The following is a 26,543-nucleotide window of genomic DNA, read 5'->3' on the forward strand; positions in this document are numbered from 1 at the left end:
GACTTGTTAACTTTCGATGCCGTGAGCCTCAAAGGGGTTGAAAGCGGTATAATGTTTAGGATCACTAATCTCTTTTACTTATACACTGCTAGTAGTACTACCATATAGAAAATTAGAGTAATCGTGCTATATCATCTAAATAAACCAGTAAGCTTAACCATTCTATGGCTGCTCCTGCCTTTCTTGGTGCTCATCTGGGAACATGGCCAGTCGGTCTTTTTCTCGTTTCGGCAATTCCTCTGCTTCTAAAGATAGAGTTCCGCGTAATTCTAGCTCGAGTTCTTTCAGCTCTTGTAAAAATCCTGGATTCGGTGATGCCTGGGGACGAGCGCGCACAATTTGCCCCAAAGCCGTCCTCAATGAAATGCCATGATGTTTCATGAGATACGCCGCAACTACTGCTGGAGAGCGAGATATTCCAGCAGAGCAGTGAACCAATATCCGGCTCGTGCCATTACTTGACTGAAGAGCCGCCTCGATGATGTCGCAGGTGGCGCCACTAATCTTCATGATCGATGAAGACGGTGAATCGGTGACGCTTACGCGATGGTAGGCCACTCCTGGGACCTTACTTGACGGGCTAGTACCAACGCTCAATACATGGGATATTGAATTTGCTTGCAGCAGCGAGATGGACGAAGCTGCGGAGACTGGCCCGATGAAGATGGATGGTGGAAAAACAAGGGAGATGGGGCTGCTCTTTTCTCGCTTGCCCATTTGCAGAAACTACAGGCAGGCAGTCTTTTCTGAAAAGGAAATTGTGTATCAAGAGCTATGCTTTAGAGGTTGGCGAGCTGCTGATGGAACGGAATGCAATTGCTTATGCGGAAAAGGTGACTCAGGATACATGTATTTTGCTCCTAACATTGGGCTAGCATAATGTACATGTAGGTACTCTCAGGCAGCAAACAGGCTAGCATGTGACCTGAAAAGCACATAGACGTTCATTGGGCACAGAAATTGCAATACTAGACCGAATATCGCATGTGTCATGCTACTAAAAGACTCGGATTGCGGATGACTGCATCGTAAGTATACGTATAATGTTAACCTAAATTTCTTTAGGGCAATAGTACTCGTATGTTCACCGATATTCCATATGAATATTTGCTCAGACTCACAACCAATCTTGTATGTCTGAGTGGCGAATTATTGCTTCGCATATAGCGGAAAAATTGTCCTATTCACTCGGGAGTGGCGGGAACATTCCCGAGCATTTACCGTGGAAGAACGGCACACGCAATTTTAGAGACTTCATGCTTAAGTTTAATGCAAAACGAAGACAAACACTGCATCCAGGCGCTGTAGCTGAGCCGAGAAGCCGCATCCGCATTGGGGTAGCTGAGCAGCCGGCTTGCCGTCATCCCACCTTGGCAGGACGATCAATCGGTCAGGGGCTGGCCTGGAGTTCGATGGATGTTCTAGAGCAGAAGAAAGCTGACTCGCAGAGGGAAACCAGCACTAAACATGCAACAGGCCACTCTCCACTATAGATTAGTCTTAAAACTCCGTTGCTATGATCTGGCTCCTGCCCAACAAGGGGTACTACCTAATCTACACACATACTTGCACATTCTACCTACTAGACTGGTATCTACTGTAGTAGGTATTACTGCCAATACTTCGTAGTGCTGCATTCGTAGCAGGGAAGTTCTTGCTCACACATCAATTGGTGGACAGCCGCAAATTATAAGGATGTAGAGCCATCAAATTACTCGTGATTCCTCGCCGTCTGATTTTTATGCGTAGGCGCCTGCGGGCTCCTCGCATGCTGCGGAGCATATGGCTCGGAGCATTCCGTACAAGCTGCTGTTACTGCGCCCATACACGTAGGTTCGGTGCGTGTATTCTTCAATGCTACCACCAAATTGATACTCCATATGCTGCGTGTGCATACCAAAGTAACAAACAGGAATCATCTTCTCGCTGACTGCAGAATATCCCAGCGAATTGCTTCGAAGCGTAGTCTAAACATACTTCTTGTGGCACGCGAATGCCACCTTGAGCTCGTATTATTGCTTTTACCGCCAGGTCTGTTGGGGCCTTCCTAGCACAGCTTAGCCTTGGCTGTTCATCGCAGCCACCTGTAGCCGCAATGCTATTAAGGGAGTCTTAGTGGCGCTGAATCTGGGGTCCTGAAAATCCACAAATCACCGTCGCCGGAAGCACTGCCAAGGCCACCCCGTCTCCATTTCCTAAAGAAGCAGCTGAAGCAAACAAAGCCAGGCCAGGGCAACAACCATCTAATCTTTCCAATTGATGACATCGTCTTTTCACTTGTACGGAGCAGAAAGTCAGTTGTTTCTAGCGCAAAGATGCCTGTCCTATCGGTCCGTCGATCCAACCGTGGGATGCCGGAATCCGGTTGTGCCTTGCGTAGCAATGGGCTACTTTGTTCCACTGCGGCAACTCCTTTCTCTTTCTGGACCTTGACTGAGTATGGATCTCGAATGAGCCCAAGGCTTGAGATGTTTCCCATATAAAAGGCGTCTTCCCGCCCCCCCTCAGATCATTTCCATTCCAAGCAAACACTGTGAACATCTTCAGCTCTTCTATCTCAGTCTCAATCTATTCAGCCAATCACTCAAAATGAAGTCTGTCGCTGCTTTCTCTGTCATCGCCGCCGCTATGGCTGGCTTCACCCAGGCTTGCTCTACTCCTGGCAACTTCGTGGTCACCTTCTATGGCTACCCTGACAACAGCCCTCCCGGACCTGCTACCGCCCACAACTGCGGTGGCCGTAACTTCAAGGCTGGTGGTAAGTAACTGGCATCATGGAATGTTTATGAATGGGAGTGCTAAGGCGTAACTAGGTACCGGAACCTATGCTGATCCCATCACCATTGCTACTGCCCCTGGCGAGCTTAACGTTTGCGAGATCGTCTACCTTCCCTTGTTGACCAAGTATGGCCGTTACGAGGATGACTGCGAGCAGTGTGGTACGTATCATTCCTAATGACGCTGTCAAATTGACATGTGCTAACCCCCCTCTCAGAGACCGACTTCAACAACGGTCAGCCTCACATTGACATCTGGACTGGTTCCAACAGCCAAAACGGTGGCCAGAACCAGATCAACTGCGAGGATAACCTCACCTTCGGTGGCCGTTACTCCATCGTCCGCAACCCCCCCACCAACTACGGTGTTGACAGTATGTTTCATATCCCCGGGTAACTATTGGTCTTGACTAATCATTTGTTTAGCCACACCTCTCTTCAGTGCTCCCAACACTTGCAACACCAACCACGTCTACCCCAGCAACCCTGCTCACTGCTAAATTAATGACCGGCAAACTTGTAAATAGCCGCAGCTTTTTAACTTTCGATTTATGATAATGATTAGCTACGAATAACCAACTCCCACAGCGGGTTATCTTTGGAACGCTTCAGTATATAGCTGATTGATATTTGTAAATAAAGCACATCATGAGCTTTGGCTCACATAACTCTTTGTTCATGCATGCGCCTACCTTGAAGTGATTAACTTGATGATTGTAAACCTATAAGCACCTATTTAACACTGATGATCCCTTTTTTTAAGAACTCTTTTCGTGATGTCGATATCGAAATCGTTGAGAAAGATCGCATTAAATATAGAAGTAATCTGATCTGACTGCACAAACTTTATACTAGATATATAGCTAACAGATCCGGGGTTTAAAAATTTTTAGCACATATATACATTTTCCTAATACAATTCCTTCTAAATATAGTAGTAGTATTCATATTTCAAGAAATACAGCAAGGGAAGACGATGAATCGTATAAATTACGGAAGAAAAGACTAGTGCGGTGTTCCTTTTTCAGAGACAGGAGATTACGTCAGGATGCAATTCATGAACAGTACAGCTTTTCTTAAAGGTTTTGTAGGTGCCTACTTACTTTTTTGATGCAGCTTATGAAAGCCAAGAATACCGGTTAACTGCAGTCGTTTCAAAGTATGGTTTTCACTTCCGTTTCGGCAATTGAGGCTGATGCTACTTTAAGGTAAATTTAGTTTAGAACAGTCATAGTATAAGACATCTTTAGTTTATCTAGGCAAATATGCATAAGCACACCTGCTATCTTTAACGCTACTTGCTAATGTTCAGCACGCTTCTTCGTAACCTTCTCAACGCTAGTATAACACAGTCCATGTATTTTTATGAATCGTTGACCAAAACGTAACGGAATCTGGGCTTGCCCGCCTCCAAGTCAACAATTGCCTGGTTCGCGTCTTTCATAGGTCGCTTCTCCACCCAAGGCTTGATTTGTTTGTCGGCGGCGAGTTGTAGCATGTCGCGGATCTCATCAGGGCTGCCGATGCCTGAACCAGTAACATTCTTGCGGCCATAGATGAGAGACATGGGATTCAACTTAATAGGAGCCTCTGGGGCACCGACTTGCACAAGAGTTCCCTCGTGTTTAAGAAGGGCCACATATTCGTTGAATGGCATCTAGAAGTTATCAGGTTAGCGCAAGAGTTCAAGGGAGGATATTGGCATCTTTCAACATACATCATCAGAGGATACGGTTGAGATGATGAGGTCAAAGCGCTCGCTGTTCTTCTTCACCCAATCTGCGTCGTCGCTTGTTGCAATGTAGTCATCACATCCCAGGTTGATGGCATCGGCCCTCTTGTTTTCCCTTCTTGAGATTCCGACAACTTCGTCGGCGCCAAATGCCTTTGCAAAAAGCACCGCAAAGTGACCAAGACCACCAACGCCGACGATGCCAACCTTTTTACCGGGCCCAGTATTGTGAAACTTGAGTGGCGAGTAGACAGTGATGCCACCACACATCAAGGGGGCAGCATACTCGGGCTCCACGCCTTTAGGGATTTTGACAACAAAGTGTGAAGGAGCACGATGATATAAAGCGTAACCTCCGTACGACTTGTCCTTGTTGCGATGTCTGGAGTTGTATGTGATGACGCCGCTTTTGCAGTATTGGGGCAAGCCTGCGTTGCAAGTAGAGCAAGGGCCGTCACGACCAAGACAGGCATCGCTCTGAGCACCGACACCGACAATGTCGCCAACCTTGATGCCACCCTCGGCTTCAGAGCCAACTCGAACTGCGACACCAACGATTTCGTGTCCGACAACACACGGGTACTCCGTGGCACCCTAATCAACCCTGAGTCAGTACTGCCGTGACGGCCGAAACTAATGATATCATTGAGATAAGACCCACCCATCCTGATCTCAGAGTATGCAAATCTGAGCCACAGATACCAGAGTGCGTGACTTTGATATCGACATCGGTCTCTTCCCAGGCCTTTGGCTGAAACTCTCTCCAGACCATCTTGCCTTCTGACGAGGAGACATCGTCACCCATCCATCCTTCAAACTTGTAGTCAGTCGACATTTTGGTCGCTTTGAATATTTTGTAGGTTAAGTAAAACTTGTGTTGTATAATTAAGCTCTGTGTAGAATTGTTGTCTGGTTCAGATCCAGTTGCACGGCTATGAGCTCCTCTTTATATCTGTCTCAAAAGCACACTTTATACTACGACGCTATTGAAGTCATAGGGGGCCCCTTCTCTACGGACACGAAAACTGGAGATAGTTGTCCCACAAATTAGACAGACAATACTGTACGCTTCTACCAGGTCGCCATTTGCCAAGGCGTAGACATTTGGCTGCTGAAGCTTTTCGATCAGCTCTACACTTACACACTATCAGGTACTACCGGGAGCGCCGCCAAAAATGGAAATTGGTCCACTTTTCCACTTTGTGGATGAGTCTAAATGTCACTGAGTGAAGACGTCCCTGTTTTGTTGTGGTCAACGTAGCCAATAACAGGATTCATAGTGGGTTACCTAATAAATGTCGTCCTAGGTAAACGTGTCTGGTGCCCTAATTCCGAGAAAATTGCTAATGCCATCGTAATTTAGCGACAGCACGTTATCGGCGATTGCGAATCCACTTTCGGAGATCCAAGGTTAAAGTTGCCAGCCGTACCTCGGGTTCTCGCATGAATGTTCCACTCATGGCTAGTAAAGGAGCATTGAAGAGAGTTACTAGTAGTTGTCAACTGGATGACGTGTAATTATTTTGTAGCACCTGATAGTTATTAAGCCGGATTTGTGCGGTGGAGTTAAAGCTGGACCCGGATCTACAATTACCAGCTATCCTATCAATGTTTTCAGCTACTCGGATGGGACCGCCTGTGGCGTACAGGTTTTAAGCGAATAGCGATAGGAGAGATGCGCCTCTTGTGTTGAGAGTATTTCTACTTTATTTTGTCCCTTTTCCTAGGTTTTCTCTCTAAAACAAAATATGTATTGCGCGATGGCTGAGAATAATTATGTACATGATTTCTTGTTCATATTGCTACGCGCCTGCGAGCCAAACTACGGAAACTTCCAAGTCCAGCTAAGCAACACTCGGATTAAGAGCCAACTCGCTCAACTCGGACATAACGAAGTTACCGGGCTTCAAGAGACCGAGCCTTATCTTAGTCGTACCATTTATGCCATAACTACATCGTAGCTACATACCAAAAACTCCCCTATTTTCTTTCTTAGGCCACTCCATGGGTCAAGTTGACGTGAAACTCCGCTGAAAAAGCCGCCCAGTATGTACTATGAAGGTCCACTGCGGAAGATACGCGGAAGGAATGCGGTGGAACGTGGAAGATAGGCGGAAGATATGCGATTCGGAACTCTCCGCACAGTAGCTTTTCCGGTTTCTTATGAATCAGAAACAGCTCTGGAGTTAAGCTCGTTGGAGTCCCCTCTGGTGACATGGGATTGAACTTGCGAACTTGGCTGGAGCTGACTAAAAGACTCTTGTAAACTTGAAACCAGAATTCGCAAAGGAAAATGTCGATTTGTAAAAAAAAAAAAAAAAAAAAAAAAACATACTTAAAACAGCATTACAACTCGCTCTTTAGATCCAGTAGTGGGGCGAGATTTTATCAGCTTCTGCCCATGCCTATTACATACCTGTATAGCATCATTTAGTTCCCATCTTAAATCTCAAGTACTTTTGCTACTTCTTGAGATAACGAATTCAGGAATGCAGGAACTAGGCAAGTGGTAAAAAGAAAGGCATCACTTTGTATACATTTTGAATCCATTTGGACTAAAATTTGATTGTGTAAAAGCCGAGCGTCTTACTGCAACTATGTTAACATACAAGCTTTACTGTTCAGTGCCTATTCAGCAGGTTCAACAGAGACCTGCCAGCAGTAATTTTACTTCATGAGTTTGTTACAATGATAGGCCAAGGCCACCGATAGCGCACCGATTTTTCATCGACGAGTGAGTTAAGGCTCACCACAGATGAAGTAGATCATGTTTACTATTGCTTTGCTACAACGATGGCTACAGAACGCTGAGCTAATAGTGTACGTAGTTGGAATGTTGCTAGATGTTCTTCGCTTGGCCTTGCCAAAAATAATACGTGTGGATCAATTGCCAGCTCAATTGTTAAGATGAAGTGCACGCTCCATAGTCCATTAGGTGCATTTTGAAGGGAAGTCATAGCAAAGCAAGGACCACGGATCGCAAAACTGTGATCGCGAAAACAACATGAGTGCACAAAACACCAATAAAGCATCATCAGCTTGGGTTAATGTAATTCTTTGTGCTTGTACGTATACATAAGGCAGTTGCCATTCTGTGAGTCGGAGATCCCCTCTGTTTTCGGTAAACTCTGATGAGTATATGAAGCATGCAATAATGTTTTCTCATCTTAAGACTCTCCATCTCGCAGCCGCAAAGTAGAATCGATCAGAGGCAGTGTATATAGATCAGATAACTAACGGAGTACAGAGTAATCAACTAGCGTTTTACGCCCCGCAGGCTCTTTTGCGCACAAAGATTCCCGCTTTTCCAAGGTGCACTGAAAACTGTAAGATAAACAGTTATAAGCAGTTGCAAACGTGCGATACGAATACACAAGTGCGGCTGAATTGATTTAGCCAATATGAGACGATTCTGCCTCGCCGGATCCCCTAAGGAAAGCAGGAATGCATCTTGAGCTTTGTAGTGCGCCATTTTAAGTCTCAGCTGGTCTGGAACTAATAGAGACGAAGTCAGAACACAAACACAGCCACGCGACACATTCAGCATCCAACGGACACAATAATGAGCAGGAAAAGACAAGCCGTATGACGGCGGGACAGCTCTTCTACATCTCCACGTTTAAATTCTAGCTAGATTAAAAAATGTTTTACTACTGGTTGGCAGCGTGTCTCACAGCTTATCGATCTTCAACTAGGTATTTTAAAGATCTCACTGTTGCTCTATATTAGTGCAACGCTTCACTAGCCCAATCCCTGTGACCACGTGTGGGCAAGGCTTATTCCACCGGGTCGGCAGGGCGTGGGAGCCTGGCCGCAGTCCGTGATGCATTCCGTGCGTTTCCCCCGCTAGAGGCTGAGCCAGCCGGATCGCCCATTCGCTACACGAAACGGCCAAGACATCGTAATCCTATTGCTTGGATCACAAGCTAGTAGCATCAGCTGGTATTTAAATCACTCAAAGGCCGACAATCCTCGCTCATCCAGGCAACATTTCGATGAACGTTGTAACTTGGCTCTGAGATCTGCAAAGAGACTTTCTCAAAGAGAGTACCATTTAAGCTTATAATAAAATGTCGGGCTACCCGCAGCCACCACCACTGCCTCCCCGATACAATAATGGATCGGGTCCCCCTCCACTCCCTCCTCGATTCCCTCCTCAGCAGACAAGCGGCCAGCCCGTGCAAAACAATGCTCAATACTCGTATGGGAGCTTGAACTCGCAGCAACAGCCTTCGTACGGATATCAAGCACCACCTCTCTCGTCACCATCATCGTATCCAGCTACGACTGCCTCGGCGCCATATTTCCCACCTCCTCCAGGTGCACCACCGACTGAGCATACTAACTATCCGCTCAGGCAGCCAACGACTAATCCCAGCTCTATCTCGGTGCCATCTACTCAGAGGCCATCTCAGACCTATCCCCCTCCTCCTATTTCCCGCCGCCCAGTACCACAGAGTCCATCCGGCTACCCCCCACATCCCCCCGTATAATCCAGCTCAAAGTGCACAAACTCAAGCTTCATATACATACTATCCACCACCTCCTACGACATACTACAATAACCCTCCTGCCAGTGTTGCGGCAACTACAAACACGTATGGTCTTCCATCAGCCACGCCTTCCCAGGGCTCAATATATCAATATGCGAACTATACCCCCACTGAACCACACAATTTGCCCCCCCTCCTGGCCACAGTCACCTGCATCAGGAGAATCTATGTCATATGGACATGTAAATTCACCATCTCAGCAGAACCCACCTTCGCCTCTTCCTCCTCCTCCTCCTATTCCACTGTCAACTCGTCCTCCGGTTGAAGCGACCTCTATCACCCATTACCCTCCACCACCTACTCCTCCTCTGACAGCGGCACTAGAAACTCCAGGACAGCAATTTGCGGCATCGCAAAATGGACTTCGTTCATCGTTACCGTTGTCTCAGTCGCAAACAAGCCAAAGTCAAGATCTATCCAGGCCCGCTGTGACTCTCGATACCCAGCATGCAGCCTTGACATCTAGTCCTCCTCTGACGACTTCGGCTGCGTCACCTCAAGCACACGAGTCCTATAGTCTTCCTCAAGCACCCCAACCGCAGCCTACTCAGATCTCATCAACTCAAATTACAGATAATACCAGTTCAAATCCTGATCCAGAAAACACCCAGCCGGCCACTAGAGTGCCGTCTGCAGATCCTATAGCTATTCTTTCCACGCAAATGGTCAATCTCAACATGAATCCCTTGGGAGGTGCTACAGAGCCACAGCCCTCTGAAAGACAGCGTGATGAGAATACGCCGCAGCCTCCACCACATATTAGAGCTACGGGGCCACCCCTGGAAGTCATCACTTTCTGTCCAGAAGGAAGGGTGGTGGATTATTCGCTTTACTGGTATCGGCTGCCTGATATACCGGATTTCCTGGTCTGCACAAAATGCCACGCTAATGAAATCGAATCTACCCAGCTGGCAAGCCAGTTCGAGAAGATAAAGCGGCTTGATAATGAATCCTCTTCCTGTTCCTTCTGGAGACCCAGAGTAAAGGAGATTATGTGGCCGCAGGCTGTTCGCACAGGCAATATGGACGCTATGCGACTATTTATGAAGAAGCGCGGTAGTGTAAAGCCATGCAAAGGGGCAAATCCAACAGCGGCCACAGAGGGGATTACATGGTACGGGATGTCTAATAGCGAAATTGACGGGTTTATCACATGCGAAGCTTGCTACGAAGATCGAATAGTAGGAACGCCATTTGAGAGCAAATTCTCTCCACATCGTCAGCAGCCTGCCAATGAGACATGGTCATGCGATGTTGCTCTGCTGTACATTTCTCGAGCCGTCGTCAAAATGGCTCAGCAAAACGATTGGGCCGGATTTGTTGCCGGAGCTACTCGCCGTCTCTCATTACCTAAATGTGAAGGGAGAGAAGTACGGCCAAACTCTTGCACCTGGTACACACCACGCGGCAAAATCGACAATATGCAGGCTTGTGAAGCTTGTTACATGGATAGAGTTGCGCTTACGCGGTTTGAAAGAGAATTCGGGGTTTATGAAATGAAGACAGACTTCGATTCCTGGATGCAAAGTCTTGGTCAATACTGGACCTGCAAACTCCACGAAACCAACCTCCCGTTGGTGTGGGCTATGGAAAATGCAATTGAGCAGCGCGATTGGTGCGTGTTTAGCAGCTCAGCAGAAGTTGCGTGTCGACTCCCGCCTTGTACGGCAAATGGGATTATTCGCGGCAACTGGTGGACAATCCAAGGAGGGTGCGATAACTTCGACATCTGTGAGACGTGTTATACGTCCATTCTAAGAACGAGTGGAGTCGGCCACTTCTTCGAGCCTGCAAAGCGCAATCCCGAGGCCACTTTGATTTGCGATTTCTGCGTGTCGAGCCCCCGATTCAAGCAATATATAAGAATGTATGCCAAGTCGGTGGATCAGGGAGTTTTCAGTTACTACTTGGACTACGTCCGGACGTTTGCTTCAGTTCCTGTCTGCCCTGTGCTCAAAACAGTTGAGAAGACACACTGGTGGGGCTATCCGGGTGCTTTGTTCTGTCATGATTGCTACTTGAGTTTTGTCATCAACACCAAGCTTGGCAGTTCAGTGCCCATAAAGGAAGGGTTTGATGAGCGGCCCCAAATCTGTCAGATCTGGTCGTCTCGCATGCGCACAATGTGGTTGCAGGCGTGTGACGCTGGTGCCCCAGGCTCTCCCGAATCGGATGCCAAGGTGAAAGAATTCACCGAATTTGCTAATGAACGGCTGAAGATTTACACCCAAACGATTCCTCAGATGGATTTTATACGCGGAATGAAGCAAATTAAGATGCAAGCCGCAATGAATCAGGGACTGGTGAGTGTCATGTACCAGGGAATGGATAGTTTATTGTCTATATCTGGTGCCACAGACGGGAACCTTCATGGAAATAGTCAGCTGGGCTGGCACGACACAACCCAGGGCGTACAGAGCGCCCAAGCGTATCAGAATATGCAAGCTGGATTCGCGAATGCAAACCGGGCAGATGAATGGATGCAATTCTTCCAGCTTGAGCAGATATGGAAACAAGTTGAGTAGGGCAGACGTACAAGTATGTACCTATACAGCTATACAGCAACGAATATTCCCGATAGAATTGGCGTGGATAATCAAAACCTCAAATAGTCTGACAGATTGTTCGCCCATTGTGGCATCCTTGCCCAGCTTAGCTAGGTATTTACCACGCATAGTTGTATCCAGCTATTATAGAGAGTTGAAAACGGACACCAAAACTTGCTTTCTTGTCAATTGATTGCTCTATTGCTGTCTTCAAACCTTCAGTTATTCCGCAGATTGGCCGACCCTCGGCAGTAGCTTCACTAGTGCGTTAGTGCTTGAGGGGTCGTGAGACCTGAGATCGTTCGGTGGAGAGCAATAATTAATAATTCCATGGCATGATCCATACTGACGACAGCACTTCAGTCCGCACTTAATCCCCTCATCGCAGTTTCAACGGTTCAATTGACTTGAAAGCAGCATCATATAAGGGATTGTAAGGCTCTCTGTTATCAACAACCCTGCACTTTCTCTGTAAAATGGCACTGCCTGAAACAATGAAAGCCGTCGTCTTCGGCGGGCCCCGCAGTGTTTCCGTTGAATATCGGCCTGTGCCTCAAAGTACGTCTCTGCATGCAGCTGAATGCTGCAAATGTGAAATGAGCACTTTATAACTCAATTCAGTTCAGGATGATGAAGACATCATCGTCAAAGTGAGCGCGACTGCTCTCTGTGGCTCGTAAGTGTTTTTCTCTCAACACAGCCAGACAAACTAAATCGCCTAGCTAATACAGTATGCCCTATTAGCGAGCTACATGTTTATCGTGGCCATGAACGACCGCAGCCTGGATTCATTATGGGACATGAATTCACAGGAACTGTTGTAGCCGTAGGCTCAGCTGTCAAGTCAGTTACGATTGGCGACAAGGTCGTGACTCCATTTACGGCATCATGGTATGTGGCGGTATCTTGGTTATGTTTTTTGAAAGATACTTTCATCTTCTCTTCGCAGAATACAAGCATCCATGCTTACACAATTATCAGCGGCAAATGCTTTTATTGCCTCAATGGCGCTTCTGCGCGCTGTGAGAAAGGCCTGCTCTTTGGCTCAGTCAAGCTCGACGGCGGCCAAGCCGAATACGTCCGAGTGCCTTTTGCTGATGGCACTACCCACAAAGCACCGCCCTCAATCTCTGACGAGGCTCTCATTCTAATGGCAGACATCTTTCCCACTGGCTTTTTTGGCGTCAAGTCTGCGCTTAGCCTTGCCTCTCCAACTCTCAATATTACTGAGTCCACCATGGTTGTTATTGGATGTGGCCCTGTAGGTCTATGTGCGATTGTTGCAGCAGCCGAGCGGAAGCCCAAGCATCTATTTGCTATTGATAGCGTGGATAGTAGACTCGAACAAGCCAAGAAACTCGGCGCCGAGCCTCTCAACTTTGCCAAAGACAAGGCAGGAATGGCGGCTAGAATCAAGGAGGTTACAGAAGGGCGAGGCGCCGACTTGGTCGTTGAGGTTGTTGGACTTTCGCCAGCATTGAGGACAGCTTTTGACATCGTGAGACCATTCGGATGTATCAGCAGCATTGGCGTGCACAACGCAGAGGTATATTTCATCACAATGCTATGCGACTGAGCTCGGCTAATATCCGACAGATTCCTTGGTCAGGCAATGAAGCTTATGGGTAAGTACAAGCCAGCCCCCCGGCGGAAAATAAGACGAGGTAGAGTACTGATAGATGATCCTGTACAGCAAGAATATTCGTTTACAGATGGGTCGATGCCCCGTCCGCAGCATTTTCCCGGAAGCTCTCGCTCTCCTTGAGAAGAAACAACATCTATTTGGGTGAGCTACCATCCCCGCTGCATTCGTATATAACAGAATGATCTAATTAAATATGATAGATTTATGTTTGAAAACATTATGCCTCTTCAAGAAGCTGTTCAGGGCTATACACTCTTTGACGAGATGAAGGTCCAGAAAGTTGTCTTTAAGCCATAGCTATGAGTCAACACTGTTACAAACCAATTCTTGACCAACGAAGCTGTATCTTTTTTATGCTGCATAATTTGAGAAAATGGGGCAGTGAAAGATCAGATCGAACAATAAAAGATGTTTCAGTTATACATTGCCTACCGAGCTTCTGAAGATTCGTAGTCTGGCCTTATAGGACCAATTCCACGTTCCTTCGATGCGCGTGTCTTATTCATCTTGCCAACGTCTTTTCTATAATTACCAACAACAAATAATAAGGCACTAGGCAGCTACGCTTAATTAATGCGCGTACTTTTGACGCAGGAATTTATTGCCATTAAGAAAGAGGCGCATAGCTCTAGTGAAGCTAGGTAGTGAAACTAGTGCGTATTGCCCATGCTACCTATCAAGGGATCATTAATTGAAATGCTGTGTGTTCATTAAGTCATAGAGTCTATAATATGATTAAAATAAACATCGTCTTTCTAAATATTGATCAAGCTAGGCAGCAGAGGCTCCTGAAACCTCGTCAAGACCCCGTTTTTTGAATGTCTCTTTATTTGCATGCCCGCCTTTAATTACACTCGGTAAATGCATCGTTGTGAAACTCACGCCCTTCGGATTACATGTCGCATGATTCGTAGACACAGCAGAAATAGAGACGGGTGTTGGACTTGGCGATTTCTGTTCTGTAAATCTCAAGCCTCTATTCCACAATTAAAATGGCTGCCAAAACACCTTCTGATGAGCGCAAGATGCTCAATGGTCTGTTTGCACCTTGAAGGGATGAATGATGAGCATTACTTTGCTAACACACTGAATAGGCCAAGGATCTGTAAAGGCCACCAGTTCCACCCATACTAATGGAGCTGCTAAAACAAACGCTGCAGAGCAGTCTGGTGAAGATTCGGATGATGATCCAGACCAACATACTATTGAAGTCGTGGCCGCCACCGGTGAGGGTGGCGACGTGAAGAAGCCAAAGAATAAAAAGAAGAAGAACAAAAAGAAGAAGAAGGCTGTTCAGACCGAGCCTCCGTCGATCCTTGTATCGAAACTATTTCCAAACAATAACTATCCAAAGGGCGAAGAGGTCGAATACAAAGATGAAAATCTGTATCGCACTACTGACGAAGAAAAGCGTCATTTAGACAGCATGAACAACGACTTCCTCTCCGACTATCGCCAGGCGGCCGAGACGCATCGTCAGGTCCGCCAATGGGCGCAGAAGCATATCAAGCCGGGCCAGAGCCTCACTGAGATTGCCAACGGCATCGAAGACAGCGTTCGGCGACTCTTGGGGCATGACGGCTTGACTGAAGGGGATTCTCTTCATGCCGGCATGGGCTTCCCCACCGGCCTGAATATCGATGAGATTGCTGCTCACTTCAGTCCCAACGCAGGTGATAAAACTGTGCTCCAGCAGAATAACGTGCTGAAAGTTGACATTGGTGTGCATGTCAACGGCCGCATTGTCGACAGCGCCTTTACAATGGCGTTTGATCATAAATATGACAACCTTCTTGCAGCTGTGAAAGACGCCACGAATACTGGCGTCCGCGAAGCAGGAATTGATGTCCGCCTTGGAGAGATAGGCGGCTACATCCAAGAAACCATGGAAAGTTATGAGTTGGAGCTCAACGGGACGACGTATCCGATCAAATCGATTCGCAATATCGGAGGCCACAACATCTTACCATATCGCATCCACGGTACCAAGAGTATCCCAGCTGTAAAATCGGACGACATTACCAAGATGGAAGAGGGTGACATCTTTGCCATCGAGACTTTCGGCAGCACTGGTAATGGCTGGGTATACGACCATGGAGACGTCTCTCATTACGCCCTCCGCGGCGATGCACCAAAGGTGGACTTGCGTCTCTCTTCGGCCAAGTCACTGTTGAATGTGATCAAGAAGAACTTCCATACCGTTCCATTTGCCCGACGCTATTTGGATAGAATCGGCCAGGAAAAGTATCTCCTTGGTGTATGGGTCATCAACTCTCAAGTTCTGCAACTACAATGACTGACATTTGGGATAGCTCAACACTCTCGTGAAAAATGGCATCGTTGAGGATTACCCGCCCTTGGTTGACAAGAAAGGGTCGTATTCGGCCCAATTCGAGCATGTAAGCATTACCTTCATTATGCTACTTTCAGCGATATCTACTAATGAGCTATGACAGACTATTTTGCTCAGACCTACCGTAAAGGAGGTCATTAGCCGTGGAGAGGATTACTGATTGAGAGAAGCTCCTCACAGCCGGGGCACTTCCCCTAGCTTAACGATCCTGGTGGAAACATCAGTCGATCGTAAAATACAAGCAGAAGCTTGAACCTGTTTCATTCACCACTTTCGTTTACATACATTCGATTACCATTTTCACTACAATTAAAATGCGATGGGATACAATGTCTTTCAGCGCTGGTGGCATTAAGCTGACCTGACCTAAAGACAATGCTCCCAAGCACAAAAAAAAGATAAACATAGTATAAAACAGGATAATCTCCAGATAGCACACAGTCATTACAATAAAAATCCAGTCTATCTTACTACGGCTCGAATCTAGTCTTGCAACTACTGAGTAGAAAATGCGCTGATAAATAATACGCAATCTGAGCCATCCTTATGCCTATCAATACAATGCGCGTTCTATGTCCACAATTAAAGCTGAACACCGGTTACAACAGTGTACTTCCGGATATCCTCTCTTGGTACATATTTTCGTCCATCGGTGCTCACGCTGACAGGTTCCCAATCTTTGAGTAATCTCAGCTCTTCCTCTCGCCGGTGTTTTGCACCATCAAGCGCATCCGAACCCAGTACAATGCGAGTAGCCCATGGCCGACCAGCTGCCACTCCTTCTCCCTTAACAATATCAACCATTGTGGATGCAGCTTTTGCAGGATCCCCCGGCATAAGCCCCATTGGATCGGTTGCAAACATGCCAAGGAAACCTGCCAGTAGAGGTTTGTACGCCTCTGTAGCCTCAGACGGGGGGGCAGCATGGTCTCCTTCTCGAGGCTGCATAAGATTGGTGATGAAACCTCCACAATCGAATGCGACGCTTCGAATACCCAAGTCGCAAACCTCTTTATGGAGGCTTTCTGCGAAAGCACTTAGAGCCGCTTTTGTCATTGAGTAGTGAGACATTGTCGGAAGAGCCATCCAGCTGGAGCTGGAGGAAGTGAATGCAATACAGCCCTGGCCTTGGGCACGGAATAAGGGCAATATGGCCTGGGTAGTATGCATCTGCCCAAAGACATTGACTTGGAACATATTTTGCACGTATGCATCGCTATTCCCGATCGTGAGTTAGTAAGTTGCATATATCGATCTTTGTTCCCAAAAGAAACTCACTCTGCATCTTCAACAGTCTTTGCGGCTGACATGCCGGCGTTGTTCATCAGCACGTCAATGTGCCCGAAAATGTTCCATGCTTTCTGTATTTGAGCCGTAACCTCTGCGATTCCAGCGGTAATATCAAGCTCCAGAAGCGCGATGTTACTAGATGTAGACTTTAAATGGCCAAGTCGTTCTTCGACCTTTCTACCACTTGCAATGACTTTATCCCCACGAAGCAGGATGTGCTGTGTCAGGGCAGCGCCGATACCAGATGTAGCGCCAGTAACAAGGAAGACAAGGGGGGGCCATTTTAGATCAATGAGATAGTGTCTGAGATGAAGAGTGTTACAAATTGAAATGAATAAAAGCGATGATTATCTGTTGTTGGAATGTGAGGATTGCAAGAAAGTTCATTTGTAGCATTGTCCTGAAGGCCACTTATATAGATGTATGTTTTTTATTTTAGCCATGACCTTTGTTTTGGGCATGTTACCTCACTACTCCCAAGTTGAGTAAACTTTCTTAGCACTTTCAGTTAAGTCCGAGAAAATGAATCACAGCAGAGAGAAAATGGACGAAAGTACGGACTAAATGAATGTGAGCAGCAGCAAGTTGAGAGAGATGTCCGATCACGTGAGCGGACGAATCAACGATGATGCCCTTGATTGACTTCGTCCGCGGACGACTCTTTACACCTACATCACATGTCCGGATGAGAACTCATTTGCCGTAAACCCGAGTTTTGCTTTCAACTCATCTCCAAACATTTCATCTCATACAAGCCCGTCCACTCATCGAGCGAAAAAGATGCGGAAGGGAACCCGAAGCTGCACCGAATGTATGTAACCCAGTTCCCAATTACAGATGCCTTGCATATGACCCCATTACGTGCGCTATGCCATGCAAAGATTTCTTAATGAAAGATTAGCGGATATTAACAATTATTCAACAGGTAGAAGACGTAAAACGCGTTGTATCTATTCGCCCGGAGACCGCGAGTGCATTTTGTGCAAATCGCGCGGTGCACGCTGTATTGAGCAAGGCAGCGAAGATCCGAGCTTTTCAGGATCCAAGCAAAGTAATCTTCGTAAACAATCTGCAAACGGGAGAAAGTCTAAGAAGCAGACTGGAACTCCTATTGGTCAGCCTGAGAAGGTCTTTGAAGATGCGGAGACATCCGATCTCGTGTTGTCGGAAAAGATTGACTCTGCACCGATCGTCTCCTTGCTGCTCGATGCCAAGGTAAATTGGATCATTGGAAAAATAAGAATATATTTGTCCTCGGCTTCTGACGTTATACATAGCTTTCTAAGTTAACAAAAGCCGATCCGGCCCAGCCTTCCGGCTTCGTAGCAACGGGTAACGAATCCACTTACGCCCGATTGCCAAACAGAAGCCAGAATCTGCGATATGCTTTTGACCACCCTCTTGGTAACAAATCCGCACGTATATGCTCCACTTTACGTTCAATTCTGCCAAGCTATGACACGATCATGTCCGTCTTGGCCGAGAAGGGGTCGTGGTGGAACAGCTTCCGTCAAAAAGCATACGCCATTTCTGAAGCCCCGTCTCAGACAATAGAGGCCTTTGCAAAGCGAACCTATACAAGCAACAACCCGGCCGACATAGGCGCCCTTGCCATTGCATTTGCGAGGAGCTTGAACAAGCACCGTTATATCTTCACCCTTGTAGATGAGCTTGTGATATCAGATATTAACTATACAGCAACTATAGAGGGCTTGGAGTGTCTGATACTGCTTGCCAAATCGTATACGGATTGCGGCCAGCCAAAGAGATCATGGCTTGTATGGAAGAAGGGCATAGCTGCAATTCAGCTGATGGTTCGTTGCTGTGTTGATCCATTGAAGATTGTATGCTTTATCTAACTATGCGCAGGGTATTTGCATTGGAAGCAACTATTCTCCGACGGAGCTGAGACTGTGGTGTTCAGTCTATCATGGTGATCGATTCAGTAGCATGCTACTGGGGCTGCCTTATGGGCTCAACGACAACCATTATCAATCTGCTATTACAGCATCCGGAATGTCCCCGGGATTTTACTTTGTTCTCAACTGTGCGGTCATCTCTGGAAAGATTATTGACCGGAATATGGCTCCCAGCAAGCCTTCCTACGCGAAAGCCATAGAATTGGATGAGGAACTGGAGTCGATTGCGTCGTCCCTACCAAAAGATTGGTGGATGATTCCGAGTGATATAGAACAGTCACTACAGCCATTCGAGTCCGACAATCTCAGAGAACAATTCTTACAGCAATTATACTTCTTTTGGGTCAAGCTGTACCTTCACTTGCCATTCTTAGTAGATTCGTCAATGGGCTCACCTCATTATTTTAGCAGAATGGCCTGCATTGAAGCGGCCAAACAGATCTTGAGGAGATACCGGGTCTTGCGCTACAGAAACAAGTCGGGCTATTGTTTATTCGAATGCCAGACAACGGATTTCGCTTGCTTCACTGCCGCTGTAGTTCTTCTTGTTGGGACTTTTCATTGCAGCGCTGCATTTCTCTCGCCAAATGTGGAAGAAGACTTGGAGCTGGTGGCGGCTACCGACCAGATTTTACTCGATGAAGAGCTCAAGAGCGACTGCAAAGTTGCAGCACAGTGTCGAAAAGTGCTCCGAATGCTCAGCACGGAAGGACCCGAGCCATCGGACGAATGTCGGGAAGTAGTGATACCGTATTTTGGCGTGGTGATTCGCAAACGGTCTCGCCACATACAGTCCCATAGCCATAATGTCGATGAAACCTCCGACCCGTCTCTTCCTCTTCCGCCTCAACCCTATTGTCCAGCCGGCCCAGAAGATAATAGCCCGGCTGTGGAAAACCCCTGGAGTTTAAATGGATTTTCGCTGCAATATATTAGCCATCGCGGACTTGACCGGGCCAATCCCGGTGGGTTAATGGGAGGCGCCGGAGTGGAGTCCGCGCCGGACGAGTCGTATTTTGCCTCGGCAGCAATGGAATGGGACCCAGGCTGGAGCGTTCTCACCGACATTGACTGGGACCTGATGCCGGGCATTGATGAAATGTCTCCTGAGGATTTGTTCAACTTCTAGCCACCACTGGATACATGAATCCCATATCTAGCTCTGCGGCAGCATTCTACATGACATCGCTTACTTGTGAATCAGCGCGCATATTCTCTTAATTGCTATACATGAAGGACTCCTTTTACTTATTTTTCTTACTTTGAAACGGTTTAGTGATCTTTCCAAGTGTTAATTCTTTGCCTGACTAGACTTCGTTGAAGGTGGGGATTTGTCAATTGATGGTCGCATGCCGAATCAGCCGATCGATCTTCCGCCACCATAATGACCTACCCTATCATTTGTTTGAAGAAGAAAAGTGACATGTAAATCCACTTTTGGGTGTGAATTGGGCATAAGCCTATCACTCTTCTTCTTTCCACAGCCTGCCTATGTGACTACGGTGTGCCTTTGACTATCTTAGATTGAGCAACCAAATGGATGGTGCGTTACTAGACTGAACACGATGATGATTATTTATTATGCAGAGACGTTGCAGCTACTCTTAGGTTAGCAAACTAGACCTTAAATCCCCTACAGTATGCATTGTGGAATAGCTTGGAGCATTCTCTCCCTTTGCCCCTTCTTCCTATTGCTAACTGAACACTTATCCTCGGATGTGGTTCCAATGCGGCTTAGGTGTAGCGCCTTTCCCGCGATATCAAAGCCGCTTGCGGCCCGCTTGGACCTCAGTTGACTGGCTGAAGCTCTCATTTAGCGGAACCCATGACAGTTTCGCATCTCTCATAGACTCCTAAGTGACAGTATTGCCCGTATATTAGCTCAAAAGGACTCTAAAAATCTGGCTCAATCGGAGGTGGCGAAAGTCCCTGCATATTGCGTGCATATACGGATAGACGGCTATCGACTCGTACATAGGTACAAACAGGATTCTCGACGATAATCAGTCATCCAGCTGTGTATCAAGTCTACTCGTACTTGTGCTGTGTAAGATGGGCAGATGTTATTGATTCCATCAACTAGCGTCTAGGTACTCGGAAAGGTCCGTTGTCTTTCTAAGCAGCCTGGACTTTCGGCGTTATCTTGAGCATACGCATTGTCTCCTGATAACGCAACTCGAAACCTCATAACAGATAACAAAAGTAAATCTCTCCTAAATCTCTCTAAATCTCTCTTTCATTGGCTGAGTCGAGGGTTTTGGGCGATGAGATAAGCAGGATTCCGACATGATGTCACTAGTGGTTGGAAAGACCCGCAAAATGCTCTGAAAATTCTTTCAAATGTGGCCTAGAAGCTTTTTCGAAGCAATCGCGCTACGGCTGCCGCAATCACTAAGCCTAATGCGTAACTGTACGGGAGATGCCGTACGCAAGGAGCATCTTCCGTCGATGGGATCTTCCGGTAGCTTCATAATAGACGCTCTGACAGGGTGGGTTTCCTCGGTTATGCGCGAGTGTGTTTGTAATTCTCCTTGAGATCTGAGTTTCATCGGTGCTTAGATTAGAAACGCCGAAAAATGATATCAATTTGATGATGGAAGAGTTGCCATGATAAGAGTATTAAAGAGCCGCGGGCCGGCCCCTCGATACAGCTCTCTTCATCTAGAAGAACATCAACAAACAACACCAACTCCTATAAACCAAATACATTAAAACATCAACTCCAAACCCTTTCATCTTTACAACACACATAATCATAATTACCAACCTTGTATACTCACAACTTCACAACCACACATCAACATAATCAGAATGAGCGGCCAGGTTACCTACGACGTCTACCGCGGTGCTGAGGGCGAGACCCCAGTTCTCAAGACCATTACCACAGAGCTTCGCCCCAATGATGTTTTCCTCGAGATGACCCACTCCGGCCTTTGCGGCACCGATCTCCACTACAGACACGCCGATATCACTCTCGGACACGAGGGTGTCGGAATTGTCAAGCAGGTCGGCTCGGCCGTTAAGGACCTCAAGGTCGGTGATATTGCCGGATTTGGGTACATTCGCGAAGTTTGTGGTAACTGCATGGAGTGCTTGACTGGTAAGTTATAGCTTATAGACGATTAATCACTGTAATGCACAACATGCTAACTGATGATAATCTCTAGGCTGGGACCAGTACTGCTCTCAGGCTGTCTCATATGGCAACGCTGGTTTCGACATCGGCAGCTTCGCTTCCGGAGCTGTTCTGGATGCCCGCTGTGTCTTCAAGATCCCCGATGAAATCGACCCTGCTGATGCCGCTCCGTTGATGTGCGGAGGTGCTACCGTCTGGACCGTCCTCGACCAGTATGGAATCAAGTCCACTGACCGAGTTGGTATCATGGGCATCGGTGGTCTCGGCCACATTGCTATCAAGATGGCCGCTGCCATGGGCTGCCACGTTGTTGTCCTTTCCAGCAGCGAGTCTAAGCGCCAGGAGGCTATGGAATTCGGCGCTCAGGAGTTTCACGTTCTCCGCCGGGGAGAGAAGTTTGAAGACAAGATGGAGCCCATCAACCACCTTCTCCTCTGTGGAAACGCCCAGATTGACTTCGATGCGTATGTTTTCAACTGAAAACCCCTGTCTGCCAAGCGATTGTATCAATAAGACTAACTAACCAATTTTTAGCGTCCTTCCTTTGATGGCCGCTAACAGCGCTCTCTACCCTCTCGCAGTCGACTTCAACCCCTCCAAGGTCGTCCTGTTCCAGCTTGTTCTGAAGGGTATCCGAATCCAGGGCTCAGTCGTTGTCTCCACCACTGAGATGCGCAAGATGCTGAAGTTCTGTGCTCTCCACAAGATTACTCCCCAAATCGAGAAGTTCCCGCTCAACGAGACCGGCATGACCGATGCCATGGCCAGACTGGTTAAGGGTAACGTCCGATACCGCGCTGTCCTTGTCGCGCAGAACTAAGCGGTTGGCAACTCTGTTGGAGCACAGCATAAAAGACCTCACTCGGGTAATGATGTAATGAATTTTGGGTCAAGCGGTAGACGTCTGGAAGAAAAAAATAACAGTTTGGGCTTAGATATAGAATACTTTAGACATAGATGTTAGGTATTTCGGCGTATAATAGACTCTTTAACTCTGTCTTGATTTTCTTGATCTCATCATCCCCCGTCTAGCATTGCGCTAACATCACAAGTTGTGAGACAGTATCCCATCCTTCCCCTCAAGAGCTCTTTGGTGTTTTATGAGTTATGAAAGCTTTTTCCGCCTTCCCTTCCTTCTCTGCCCTTCCCTTCTCTTTTCCTTCTCTCGCATTTTCTCTTTCTTATCTTTTCATTTCTCTTTAGCCGCCAATTGTGATGAGTTACCTATCATATCTGCCCATTGTGGCCAAAGCCCACGCACAGTGATATCATTGTGACATTCTGACGATTTATGTCTCAACCACTAACCCAGCACACTTCCCTTATGAGCTGCTGAATATTCAACTGCCGGGCACTACCTAGGTCATGGCAAAACGCTGGCCACAGGCTTACATCATCATTTTCACGCCTACATATACTCGCTAGTAGAGCTACCTAAACTGTTATCGTCATAGTGTCTCGAGTACACGTATATTATTAGCGGAAGACGCGGGCTAGTGGCAGTACGAAGAGTTATGGGCTCAACAACTGTTTCCGAAAGCTCAAAGACAGAGTTGCCCGATGTCTTGGCAACTCCCCAGGCTCCCGGAAAAGTTCCAAAGCTGTCAAAAGAAACTGGATATGGGCTTTAACTACTTTTTCAACTCTGGTTGACGCCATGTAGCTAGTACTTGTACGGGTAGAAGAAACCAGAAGAGATCGCAGCGCCTCGCTACCTAGGCAAACCTTATTCGTAGTAGCTGGGCTGACAAATGCCGCGCTTCTTATAGCCGACAAGCGAATAAGTAATCTCTACCTCACGTGACAATCAATCTTGCTTGATAATGGATGCGCCGTAAGCTCCGCATCTGAAGCCGCATGAGACAAAGGCCTCGGCGCTCACTCACTACATGTAGGACAGCGTCCACAGAGCAACGAAAGCAATCTTTTTATGAGAGTTTCATTCATATTTTCAAGAAATACCCCGTAATGGAGCAAAGAACCAGCCCCAGCGACTCGACTCCAGACCGCGATTCGCAACAACCCGCGACTCAGCCCACTCACAGAAGAGCGAGGACTCGGGCCCGGATAAGCGCAGCGTGTGTGAGATGTCAAAAGCGGAAGATTAGGGCACGTATCTCTGCGACTTGTTGCCTTCAAAGAGGCTACCACGAAGTTGACTGACCATGTGAAATGTCTAGTGTGATGGAGTTCTACCGGCATGTACAGGCTGTCAGAAGGCCGGCGTCCGGTGTGTGGATGGTGGTACCTCGCGTGAGATACCTCGAAAGTGAGACCTTCAGCTTCAACTACGGGCGGCATTTGCCGTGACGCTTTCTGGTTCACTTGGCTAACTCTATTCAACCCTGTACAGCTATCTAACGGACCTTGAACAGCGAGTTTCATGGCTGGAATCCATTGTTCGTGATAGATGTCCAGATGTTGACCTCGGCTCAGGGCCAGGAAGGCCATCGCCAGCCAAGGCGGCATCAGCAGCACGCCTGAATTCTAAAGATTCTCCAGAAGAGTCTTCGCCTCATGAGATTACGGAGCAAATGAGTCTCGTCTCTATTTCCGGCGGCTCAGACCTTCGATACTTGGGTCCCTCCAGCGGCCTCTTCTTCACCAAATTCGTGCTTGCGGGCTTGGCGCACGTCGCAGACATTGAGACTGTAAACCTTCGCGGCACCGGAAGCGACGACAGTGACGAGCTCTTACCAGGAGATTTAGTTGACTTGCAAGCAAAGGACTTTCCAAATGACAAGAGACAGACCCTATTCCTCACTCAGATATACATCGACTCCGTTCATCTTCAGTGGCCTTTCTTGCACGAGCCCACTCTCCTTGGCATTATTGACAGGATTTACAATGGAGCACTATTGGATCCCCTGGAAGAGTTCCACGTCTTTATGGTTCTGGCAATCGGAGCCACGATTTATGGTCGGCGATCGCGGCGGCACATGCTGGGCGAAGGCTATTATGCTTCTGCATTGCAGCGTCTGGATACCGTTTTTAGAACACCGTCCCTCGCTACTTGCCAATGCCTCTTATTGATGGAGATGTATACCCTCCATGACCCTTCTTCAGGATTGAATCTCTGGCAGCTTCACTACCATTCGCTGGCCTCATGTTTGGAACTCGGCTTGCATCGCGATGTTCGAAATCCCCGCCACTTTAATCCCCTTCAAATCGAACTGCGCACGCGAATCTTTTGGTGCACATATGCCATGAACCGACAGCTCTGCACTACAATGGGGCGGCCGCTGGGCTTTTTCGATGAGCAGTGTGAATTAAGAGTAAGTCTCACACCGTTCTCAGAAACCGGAGTGTTTCCACTGACACATGAATAGATACCCTTGGACGTAAACGATGATGAGTTGACTGAGGAAGGAGTACGGCCTTCTTCGAGGCCTCCTGGAAGCGTTACGACAATGTCAAGCGCAATCCATCTTTTCAAATACGCCCGACTCAGCTCTGAAATCAAGGTGGTCATCTTTTGCACTGACCGAAGCTATCCGCCTTATGTGACTCCAGCCATTACCGACATGTCAGCATGGCGTACGGACGCGATAAACCGCATACGGCAATGGCGACAAGACATCCCCAAGCATCCCGAAGGCGATCGCATGGCTTACCTGAATGATCTCTGTGAGATCCGATACCACGAACTGATGATGCTTATCCTGCGCCCCAATCCCGTGTTCCAACAGCCCACGAAAGCGGCCATGGGCGAATGTTTCAGCAGCGCCATCGCGTGCAGCAAGCTCTACGCGAAGCTCCATAACGAGAACCAGCTGCGCTATGGATGGCTTACTGTCCACTCATTATTCCTCTGTATCATGACAATCTTCTACTGCGTCTGGACACCGGATAGCATTGCCGAACAGGTCAACTTTGACTGCCTGACTCAGTCTCTAAAGGCGGCGTCGGATGTTCTGAGTGCAACTGGAGAGTACTGGCCCGAGGCAAAGCGGAGCCGCGATGTCTTGGATCGAATCTTCTCCGCAACCATGAGACGGTTTTCCCCGCGGCAAGAGTTTCCAAAGGGGGTTCCGCTGCTCTCCTCTTCGGATTCTCAACCTGGCAGCGTTGCGCCATCAACGAGCATGACTGACGGCACCAGCGCCTCGTCTCAATCCGGCAATAGCCCATATGGGGATGCACTTCTCTCTACGGTAGAGGGATTTGTCACTTCGGCGCCTGCGGATGCAATTCTTGGTCCAGGAGAAGGGCTGCTGCCTCCAGGCGAACCAGCGCTGGGCTCGCAGCCGCTCTCTTTGGCGGATCTTCCAGACATGGTGGCCGAGTTCCCTGCTTATCCGACCACGACGCTGGATTCGTTCATGTCGACGGACTGGCTGTCGTACTTTATGAATGCGGAAGACTTTGGGGGCATGGGCATGATGGATGATAGTTTTGGAGGTTTGGGTGGGTTGGATTTAGTAACGGATGTGTCTGGATGGTATCAAGGGAATAATATGGGCGTGATGCAATGATTTATAATGGGACGACGACACTTTGTAGAAGCGCTACGAGATGAATAACTGTATAAAATTAATGTCGCATTTTTATTCATAATACTGCTCGTTCTTGTGGCTCCGCATGAGATCCGG

General features: G+C 47.6%; 10 protein-coding genes across 10 annotated transcripts; 7 read left to right on the plus strand and 3 right to left on the minus strand.

Annotated features, from left to right (window-relative positions):
- Positions 1-162: 162 nt before the first annotated feature.
- Positions 163-717, minus strand: TrAtP1_005269 (uncharacterized protein; the record flags this gene model as incomplete). Its single annotated transcript, XM_014089450.2, has 1 exon — positions 163-717. The coding sequence occupies one exon, from the start codon at positions 715-717 to the stop codon at positions 163-165; it is 555 nt and encodes a 184-aa protein (XP_013944925.2).
- A 1,442-nt stretch (positions 718-2,159) lies between these two features.
- Positions 2,160-3,382, plus strand: TrAtP1_005270 (uncharacterized protein). Its single transcript, XM_014089490.2, has 4 exons — positions 2,160-2,758; positions 2,814-2,939; positions 2,996-3,151; positions 3,204-3,382. Exons 1-4 carry the CDS (start codon positions 2,590-2,592, stop codon positions 3,275-3,277), a joined length of 525 nt encoding a protein of 174 aa, XP_013944965.1. The 5' UTR covers positions 2,160-2,589; the 3' UTR covers positions 3,278-3,382.
- A 611-nt stretch (positions 3,383-3,993) lies between these two features.
- On the minus strand, positions 3,994-5,435 carry TrAtP1_005271 (uncharacterized protein). Its single transcript, XM_014088957.2, has 3 exons — positions 5,171-5,435; positions 4,495-5,103; positions 3,994-4,434 (listed from the first exon to the last, which is right to left on the minus strand). The coding sequence occupies exons 1-3, from the start codon at positions 5,342-5,344 to the stop codon at positions 4,141-4,143; spliced, it is 1,077 nt and encodes a 358-aa protein (XP_013944432.1). The 5' UTR covers positions 5,345-5,435; the 3' UTR covers positions 3,994-4,140.
- A 3,008-nt stretch (positions 5,436-8,443) lies between these two features.
- Positions 8,444-11,974, plus strand: TrAtP1_005272 (uncharacterized protein). The gene has a single exon (XM_066112644.1). The coding sequence runs from the start codon at positions 9,110-9,112 to the stop codon at positions 11,585-11,587; it is 2,478 nt and encodes an 825-aa protein (XP_065968729.1). The 5' UTR covers positions 8,444-9,109; the 3' UTR covers positions 11,588-11,974.
- Positions 11,975-13,968, plus strand: TrAtP1_005273 (uncharacterized protein). Its single transcript, XM_014089448.2, has 7 exons — positions 11,975-12,166; positions 12,230-12,284; positions 12,353-12,499; positions 12,590-13,154; positions 13,205-13,233; positions 13,302-13,394; positions 13,454-13,968. The coding sequence occupies exons 1-7, from the start codon at positions 12,085-12,087 to the stop codon at positions 13,548-13,550; spliced, it is 1,068 nt and encodes a 355-aa protein (XP_013944923.1). The 5' UTR covers positions 11,975-12,084; the 3' UTR covers positions 13,551-13,968.
- A 204-nt stretch (positions 13,969-14,172) lies between these two features.
- On the plus strand, positions 14,173-16,075 carry TrAtP1_005274 (uncharacterized protein). The gene is made up of 4 exons (XM_014089447.2): positions 14,173-14,288; positions 14,348-15,510; positions 15,566-15,652; positions 15,710-16,075. The coding sequence occupies exons 1-4, from the start codon at positions 14,246-14,248 to the stop codon at positions 15,764-15,766; spliced, it is 1,350 nt and encodes a 449-aa protein (XP_013944922.1). The 5' UTR covers positions 14,173-14,245; the 3' UTR covers positions 15,767-16,075.
- TrAtP1_005275 (uncharacterized protein) lies at positions 16,063-17,403 on the minus strand. Its single transcript, XM_014088946.2, has 2 exons — positions 16,885-17,403; positions 16,063-16,822 (listed from the first exon to the last, which is right to left on the minus strand). The coding sequence occupies exons 1-2, from the start codon at positions 16,929-16,931 to the stop codon at positions 16,189-16,191; spliced, it is 681 nt and encodes a 226-aa protein (XP_013944421.2). The 5' UTR covers positions 16,932-17,403; the 3' UTR covers positions 16,063-16,188.
- Positions 17,404-17,570: 167 nt separating this feature from the next.
- Positions 17,571-20,830, plus strand: TrAtP1_005276 (uncharacterized protein). Its single transcript, XM_014089446.2, has 4 exons — positions 17,571-17,707; positions 17,822-18,111; positions 18,174-18,710; positions 18,766-20,830. The coding sequence occupies exons 1-4, from the start codon at positions 17,677-17,679 to the stop codon at positions 19,942-19,944; spliced, it is 2,037 nt and encodes a 678-aa protein (XP_013944921.2). The 5' UTR covers positions 17,571-17,676; the 3' UTR covers positions 19,945-20,830.
- A 608-nt stretch (positions 20,831-21,438) lies between these two features.
- On the plus strand, positions 21,439-22,892 carry TrAtP1_005277 (uncharacterized protein). The gene is made up of 3 exons (XM_014088974.2): positions 21,439-21,915; positions 21,983-22,415; positions 22,486-22,892. The coding sequence occupies exons 1-3, from the start codon at positions 21,627-21,629 to the stop codon at positions 22,769-22,771; spliced, it is 1,008 nt and encodes a 335-aa protein (XP_013944449.1). The 5' UTR covers positions 21,439-21,626; the 3' UTR covers positions 22,772-22,892.
- Positions 22,893-23,826: 934 nt separating this feature from the next.
- On the plus strand, positions 23,827-26,510 carry TrAtP1_005278 (uncharacterized protein). Its single transcript, XM_066112645.1, has 4 exons — positions 23,827-24,060; positions 24,132-24,220; positions 24,305-25,226; positions 25,281-26,510. The coding sequence occupies exons 1-4, from the start codon at positions 23,920-23,922 to the stop codon at positions 26,424-26,426; spliced, it is 2,298 nt and encodes a 765-aa protein (XP_065968730.1). The 5' UTR covers positions 23,827-23,919; the 3' UTR covers positions 26,427-26,510.
- The last annotated feature ends 33 nt before the right edge of the window (positions 26,511-26,543 follow it).

Source organism: Trichoderma atroviride, chromosome 3, assembly GCF_020647795.1.
Source record: "Trichoderma atroviride chromosome 3, complete sequence".
Classification (NCBI taxonomy): domain Eukaryota; kingdom Fungi; phylum Ascomycota; class Sordariomycetes; order Hypocreales; family Hypocreaceae; genus Trichoderma; species Trichoderma atroviride.